The 8,238-nt window shown below is 38.4% G+C and overlaps 1 protein-coding gene across 1 annotated transcript in view; it reads right to left on the bottom strand.

The window, feature by feature from the left end:
• Positions 1-7,363, bottom strand: part of Ddhd2 (DDHD domain containing 2) — a gene marked incomplete at its 5' end in the record, with an annotated part of 20,030 nt that extends 12,667 nt beyond the window's left edge. The window contains 6 exon segments of the mRNA XM_013521496.1: positions 1,764-1,899; positions 3,471-3,560; positions 4,803-4,923; positions 5,503-5,592; positions 6,547-6,737; positions 7,136-7,363. Coding sequence (XP_013376950.1) covers positions 1,764-1,899; positions 3,471-3,560; positions 4,803-4,923; positions 5,503-5,592; positions 6,547-6,737; positions 7,136-7,355 — 848 coding nt within the window.
• Between the last annotated feature and the right edge of the window lie 875 nt (positions 7,364-8,238).

Here is an 8,238-nt window from a genome sequence, read left to right as displayed (position 1 = left end):
AAAAAAAAAAAAAAAAGATTCTGAGCAATACATGAAGATATACATATAGATATATACAGATATATAAATATAGATATAGATATATGATATAATTAAATTTATTTTTTGCCAGGCGTGGTGGCACACACCCATAATTCCAGCACTTGGGAGGCTGAGGCAGAAGGATTGCTGCAAGTTCGAGGCCAGCCTGGGCTACAAAGTGAGTTGAAGGCCAGCCTAAACTACATAGTGAGACCCTGTCTCAAAAAGGTAAATAAATAAATAAATAAATAAATAAATAAATTTATTTATTTTTTAAAAGGCCAAGCAAAGTCAGGTGCACACCTATAATCTCAGCACTCAGGGAAGCTGAAGCAGAAGGACTGTTAAGTTTGAGCCCAGCCTAAGCAGCTTCATGACTTAGCAAGAACTTGTCTCAACATAAACATAATGGGATGAGGATATAGATCAGTGTGGAGCAGCTGGGTCCAATCCCCAGGACTGAAAGAGCAAAAGAACTAAAAAAACCACACCCAACTAGAGATATGAGAGGCTCTTCCTAGCATTACCAGAACTGAGGAGTTCTTTGTACTGTGCTCTGTGTCATAGCCTGGGCCAGGGTCTTGCTTGCGCTGGACAAGTGCTCTACCATTGAGCTACATCCCCAACCCAGTGCAGTTTTTTTAAAAGCAGAAAAAGATTTTTAAAAATGCCAGACACCAAAGGCAAATAGAACTTACAGCTGACCAAGGAAGACCATGTTAACATAGTTTAAATCAAATCCTGACAGTAGTTTTCTAAAAATTCTCAGAAATTTTCCTCAAATATCCAGCAGCTATTGCAATCAAGAGAGAACTATATGTCATTAGTAATCTTTTAGTGTCAGCTAAGATATTACAGAATGTGAACCACCTAATAAAGCAGCACCACCATGGACTGTCTGGCACATGGAATATACTCAAATCACACAGTACTAAGAACCCACACACAGAATGAGAAGACCAGCACGGAAAAAATCTTCCAGCTCCACTCCACAAATGTGTCCTGAATATTTCTTTCTGGAGAGCCCAGAGCTGGATATCCTCAATATAAGGCAATTTTCTCTGTCATCACCATAAAATTTACAAATAAAACTATAGGGCTTATACCTTAAAGAGCTGTAACTTTAAAAAGTCACTGTACCAATTATACTTCAAATTATAAATGTTAATTTAATTTAGGGAAATTTCTTCTCTTTGTTTGAAATCTGGACAAGTATTTAAATATATTCACAAAAGGAGCAGCAAAATATTTTGTACATCTTGAGGTATGGTTGGTTTTTCTGGGTTCTGGCTTTTTTTTTTCTTTTTTTGTTTTTTTTTTGAGACATGAGACAGGGTCTCACTTTTAGTGTACGCCAGCATTGAACTCACTATATAAGCCATGCTGGTCTGAAACTTATGGCAGTCCTCCTGCCTCAGCCTACTGAGTGCTAGGATTACAGATAGCGCCACCATACCTAGCTATTATTAGGTTTTGATATCTGAAAATGGAAATGCTTATACACAAGAAAGCAATGTTTGCCTTTAATATTTTAATGATAAAGTTTTAAAAATAAATACCAAAAGATAATAAAGCATACTAAAGAAGATAGAGCATTTTACTAGGGACTGACTAGCATTTAATAATGTATCTGTAAGAAACTTTAAATATATAGTCAGCTATAGCAGAAATGTCCCCAAGTACACTGATGACCGGAAAACATAACCACAGCTAACAACTCAAGAGTGTAAGGTGTTACTCACACATCCACACCGGTCGAATGCAGAGGACTGTGCCAGTTGACTGGAAGAAATTCTACTCTTCCAATCTGCTGATTTTCTTGAGCTTTCTTAAAATGTGTCTGTAGCAAGTTCAAGGAAACACTGCGAAAATCATTAACTAGAAAAGAAATATTAACTTATGCATCAACAGTGAAGCAATTAACATGGAAACTTAGCATGCAACAAATCATGTAATACACTGCCTAACTACATTTGCTCAGAACACATAATGACTCAAAAATAGTGAAGTAGTGTTCAGGAAAGACTAAGAGTACATATAGGAAAAGATGCTCCTCTACTATAAAACCGCCTTTTACCATATAAAATGTTTCATCCAAAGAAAGGCTAACTTAAAAACTTTTGTCAATGAAGCTGTTTCAATTTTTTAAAATTAGATGACTATATGTCCATCAATCTTGCAATCAGATTCCTATTCTCTTTTTTTTTTGGTACCTGGAATCCAACTCAGGACCTCATGCTTAGCAGGCAGGCACTTGTGCCACTGAGCTATATCCCTGGCCCCCAGATTCCTATTCTAACTTCCTGGTTTTTACAATTAATCATTACCCAATACTTCAGATTTTTGAAAAATATACACTATTCAAAATTCTTACCACACTGATCTTAACCTTCCAGAATACAATTCCAGTTTATGCTTGGAACCATTAATATTATGGATGTCCCAAAGCCTCAAGGGGTCATAGGTGGGGCTTTTTCAGAAGGGGCTGGATCTAGAGTGTGTGATGCTGGGATTAAGGGTGTGTGATTACTAAGTCAGACCACTGATTGGTTTGGCACACCCTAATCCTGCCAGCCTAGAGAGGGTATAAAAGGGCCAGAAAGAAGCTGTCAACTGCTTGCTTTTTCTGTCTTCTGTCTGCCATGGACAGCTTCTCTTTTGCAATGCCCCTCTGCCAAGCCATCCTGCATTGGAGCCAGCTGATTATGAACTGAAACTTCTACAAACTGTAAGCTAAATAAACCTTTCTTCCTTTAATTTTGGGTGTTGGGTATTTGTCTCAGCAATGAGAAAAGGAACTAAGACATCCAGTAAAGTAAGACTCCTACTCGAAACAGACTTTGCCTGCTACCAAATTTTAAAGACACTGCCTTTTAAAGTCAAGTTATACTAATGAATTAAATATTCCAACTGTAATATCAAGAGGTTCTGAGGATTGTAACCCCATCTACTCAGGAGGCTGAGGCATGAAAATGATAGGTTTGAGGCCAGCCCAGGCAAGTGAGGGCTGGCCTCAAAATAAAAAGGGCTGAGAATATAACTCAGTGCTAGAGTACCTGCACAAGAACCTGAGTCAAACCCAAGTGCCTCAATAATATCAAGAGGCTTACCACACTATGAATTATAAAAACATAATTGTACTTTCTGTTATTCACTCTATCATCTTCAGGGTCCCTTTTAAATTTTTAAAAGTTAGAAATAAGACCATTACATCACAAACCAATTTTATAGGGATTATTCTCTCAAAAAATACTGGTTAAGAATATAAGCTATTAGCCTCACGAATTTGCTAGCACTTTAGATTAAGCCAGGAAGCTTTACTGCCTCGCCATATCTTCAGCACTCCAAATCTTATTACACAGCTAAGACGATGAGCTAAAGATGATGCTTTTATCTCAGGGACTAACACGCTCCCTGAGCAATCTGACCTATGTGCTCTGCAGACCTACCACACTGCACAATGCTTCGGAAGCGGAGATCACAGGCTGGCCCAATCCCATGGACTACAAAGACCAAGTGATCGATCTGTAACGGTTCTCCTACAAATAAAAGAAGGAAAAATTATTCCCTGTAATTAATGCACTCCAAATTCAATCACTGATAGTGAACAGGTTATAAATATGAACAAGTTAAACTGCAAGTGGATTATTTAAAAGACACAAAATGGCCCTATATTTACCTACTTCGTAAAAGTACATTCTACCTCATTTTTAATTTACCTAGAAATAAACTATTAAAAAATTTTCACTTTTTACTCTGAAATAACTCCAAATTTACAGAAAACTAGAAGAAACAATACAAACTCCCAAGTACATTTTAGAAATTCAACTTTTTAAACATTTCATTATTTTCTCTCTCTGTGGACACACACACATACACATTTATTTCTCTGAGCCATTTGGGAGCAGGCTGGATGTATGATCAGGTTTCGTACACCCCAAACTTCTTCAACTATTAAATAAGTATATTTCCTAAAGATAGGCTCTGATATAATCACAATATAGTTACCAAGTCCAGGCAACATTAATAGATTATCACTACTATAACTCCATTTTTACTCAACTGTCTCAATAATATTTGGAATGTTTTTAAAGCCTTAAATTTTAAACTTATCTATTTATTTATTTATCTTTTTGAGACAGGGTTTCACTATGTAGTTCAGGCTGGCCTTGAACTCACTTTGTAGCCCAGGCTGGCCTCGAACTTGCAGCAATCCTCCTGCCTCAGCCTCCCAAGTGCTAGGATCATAGGCATGGGCTACCATGCTGGTCCTTCAAAATTACAGTTAATCTGAGAATTTATTCAAGAGACAAATCATTTCTTCTGTAAGATAAAAGGAATTTTATAATCCAGTTAAAAAAAATTTAAACAATCATAAGTGACCCCAGTTAGATGGCAATGAATAATCCAGTTCCTTGTGAAAAACAGTGTTCCTGAGTTGAAAATCTTGAAAGATGGAAATTACCAGCAATAAATATCTAGTCAAGCAGGTAGACTCAACTTCTTAGAATTAGGACTAACTCAGTTCATCTACACTTAGCAACTACCAGATTGGTATTACCAAGTTTTACCCATCCCACCATAAGCCCACCATATGTACTCAGCCACTTTAAATAAATATTTATACTTATAAAAATTCTTAGAGAAAGTGATGCTAATCTTAATTCAGAATAAGCCCAATTAACCATCATTTGTAATGCACAAAAATGCCAAATGCACAAAAAAGATCACAATTTAAGGAATAAACAAGTACAAAAGAAAAAATGAACAATGAACATTACCACAATGGATGTCAACAGAGATGTTCTCGACCCCTCTCTTCACTGTTCTTGGCCGGCCTTGCTCAGTAGGTACTGAACCCCATTCATCAGACCCTGCAATTGGCTGGTAATGCACCATCAGCTTAAATAAGAAAAGATCAGAGCAATAGAGCCGATGTTACAATCATCTCTGTATTATGTATATGTACGAATATTTTTTTTTTTTTGAGACGGGGTTTCGCTGTGCAATTCAGGCTGGCCTTAAACTCACTATGTAGCCCAGGCTGGCCTCAAATTCACAGCGATCCCCCACCTCAGCCTCCGAAGTGCTATGATGATAGGTGTGTGCCATCATACCTGGCTTTTCTAGATAATACATTCTGAAGGACAGGAAGATACCTTTCAATAAAACAGTTTTGATATGCAATTCTCAGAGCTTGAAATGAGGACCCTGAAAATATACTGGACTAACAGATCTTTCAATAATATCCTACACGTGAAAGATGTGCTCATATAATGTATTAGTCATTTTCTTAATTCCATGATGGCATAATTTTTCCTAAGAAAATGCTTTTGTATGAACTGAAGGCACTAAATAATGGCAGTAGTATAAGTTTTAAGTTTTGTAGTAAGAGTCCATAGAGAAAAGAAGCCAAAGTTCACCTTAGTAATGCAATTAAGCTTCACCTCAGTATCAAAGAAATGCATTACTTCACTGTACCTTTGGATTGTGTAATATAATAATTTCTCTATTGGGAGACTCCAGTTTCTTTTTCCATTCATCCAGAGTTACAGCAAGCATGTAAGTTTCCTTAAAAGAAAACACATTTCATTAGACTTTTCTAATAGCTTTACCATTAAACTGAACTCATACCAAGAACATTACCAGATTAATGAGTTTCAATAATAATGTAATTTTCCAGTTTATCAAAATTATTTTCAAATTTTTAAAAAATTACAACAGATAACAACACAGGACAAAGAAAACTATCACTCAATTCTATCATAAAGACTAGATAACTGCTATTCATCATTTCATATGTTAGTAATGTTAATGTTCTCCAATTTAAAGAAAATAAATATCAAAAAGGTCAGTGCTAATATAGTGGTGCCTTGGTTAACAAACACTTCTGTTCGCAAACTCTGCATCAGGTGACAAACACGACCTTGGCCATCTTTCCTTCACAAACATAAATGTAGTCATCTTTCCCAAAATCATGGAACAAAGGGCTGGGGATTTAGCTCAGCGGCACAGCACCAGCCTGGCAAGCGCAAGATCCTGAGTTCAGTTCCAGCGGGAGGGGGAGGAATCATGGAGCAAATTAAGTTTGTGAACCGAGGTACCACTGTAATGATTTCCATCAGGGAAAATTTTTAAAGAGCGTAAAAAAGTGTCCATAATATTTTATTTGTGTTTGTTTGTCTGTTTGTTTGAGACAGGGTCTCACTAGTTCAGGCTGGCCTTGAACTCACTATGTAGCCCAGGCTGGCCTCGAACTCACATCGATCTTCCTGCCTCAGCCTCCCAAGTGCTGGGATTATAAGCACGTGCCATCACACCCGGCTTCTATAATATTTTAAAATTGTAAATTAAAACTACTTTATACTGAAACTTACTTGCAAAAAGAAATGTTATAGAGTCTGGTGTAGATGGAATCAAACTTTTTCTGCAAGTTTCACAAAATAAGTCACAAAAGGAAGAAAAGATTATTAAAAGAGAAGAAAAAAGATGAAAATGATGAGTAAAAGGGGATCAAAGTGATACCTCTAAAACTTCGCTGAAGCTTTCCGAGTAGGGAACATATTTATTGTCTTTGTCTCCCTTGTAGAACCAGGTACAGCGTCTCACTTCAGATGCCTGTTCATCCCAGTACACAGCATACCGCATCCTTTCCCCCAGGTGAACATCATACCTGCCCCCATCTGTAGGGACCACTCTCCCGTTACAATTCTTTCCTGCCAAGAATTGGAAAGAGGAAAAGAAGTACAGAACACACAATAAATCTCCCAAAATATGATTCTGAGTTACATTTTTAAAATCGCCCAAGAGGAAAAATCTAAAATTTATCTCTAACAGCACTATCAGGGCTATCATGGTAATGCATGTCTGTAATCCCAGCAATCTGGGAGGCTGAAATAGGAGAATCACAAGTTTAAATCAAGCCTAGGGAATTTAGCAATTTAGGATACACTATCTAAAAAGGGTGGGTCCTGGGGATGTAGCTCCGCACCGAAGCTCTGAGGTTCAATTCCTAGGCTCTGACTTCAATTCCCAATACCACAAAAAACGGGGCTTGGGGGGCACTGTAGTTTGAGAGGAAGAAAGTCTTTGTTATAATTCATTTTAATCCTACCAGAGTCATATGCCTCTTCCAGCTGCTGTGAATCCTCAGAGTTGAATGGAATCCATGTCTCCTTAGAATCTATTATCTTACAATAAAACCAATGTGGAGAAACTGGGTCATACAAACTGCCAGCATCCATATCTATTAGCTCAAAGGAACTACATGAGTTTGGTGAGGGGGATGGATCAGACTGAGACAACTGCTCCTGGTGTGATTCCACTGATGACATTTCTCTCTCTAAAAGACAAGATACAACTATCAGGAAAACGATTTTCCTTCTATTACCAGCGCAACTGTTCATATGTGCATGCACACAAAAACTGATATTTGAAGAGGACATTTCTGCAAAAATGAAATCCAAGGAGGCTACATCATTTAAAGTAAAAATAACAAATTACTTAAGGGGGGGCTGTTTAAAAAATATTTCCCTTAGTTCAACCAGTGTGCACTGAGCTTACCATCCTCTTAGAACACTGCACGGTTTACTCAGACAACTTTTAAACTCACAATCACAAGAAACACATCCTCAAAACTGCTTGCAAGTCAGATGTGCTGGTGAACGCCTGTCATCTCAGCATTCTAGAAGGCTGAGGCAAGAGTGTTCCAAACTGGAGCGCAGTCTGGGCAATTTAGCGACTTAAGGAGACCCCGTCTCAAAATTTAAAAATAATAATAGTTTGCTAAAAGGCTGGGGATATACCAGTGCAAAGGTACTGGATTCAGTCCGTAATACCTCGAAACAACTACCACAACAAAAATGGATTGCAACAAAATATCTTACTCCCATTTCCAACCTGAACCTGGTGCCAAAGGCTGAAAATAAGTCCAAATGGAATCCAAATTCCTAGGTTTAAGGATCTATCTAGCCCTTTATCATCATTTACTTAGCCACCGGAATCTTAAAATACAGAAAATCACTATTCTGTGAAGAGCCACCCACTGGGACTGACCCTGAGGCCTGCTGGGTTAGCGGCTGCGCCCACGCACACGAAGCCCCGCCGGCCGGCCCCCTCTCCGCAGCCGAGGCGCGAGGCCCCCGCGGAGAGGAGGCAGGCGGTACGGCCCGGAGGGAGGGCGCCGCGCTCCGCGCTCCTTCCGGAGACCCTGGCCCG

This window comes from Chinchilla lanigera, unplaced genomic scaffold, assembly GCF_000276665.1.
Source record: "Chinchilla lanigera isolate Chin_1 unplaced genomic scaffold, ChiLan1.0 scaffold00062, whole genome shotgun sequence".
In the NCBI taxonomy this organism is placed as follows: domain Eukaryota; kingdom Metazoa; phylum Chordata; class Mammalia; order Rodentia; family Chinchillidae; genus Chinchilla; species Chinchilla lanigera.
The sequence above is the reverse complement of the archived record's forward strand: the minus strand, read 5'-3'. Positions and strand labels throughout refer to the sequence as shown.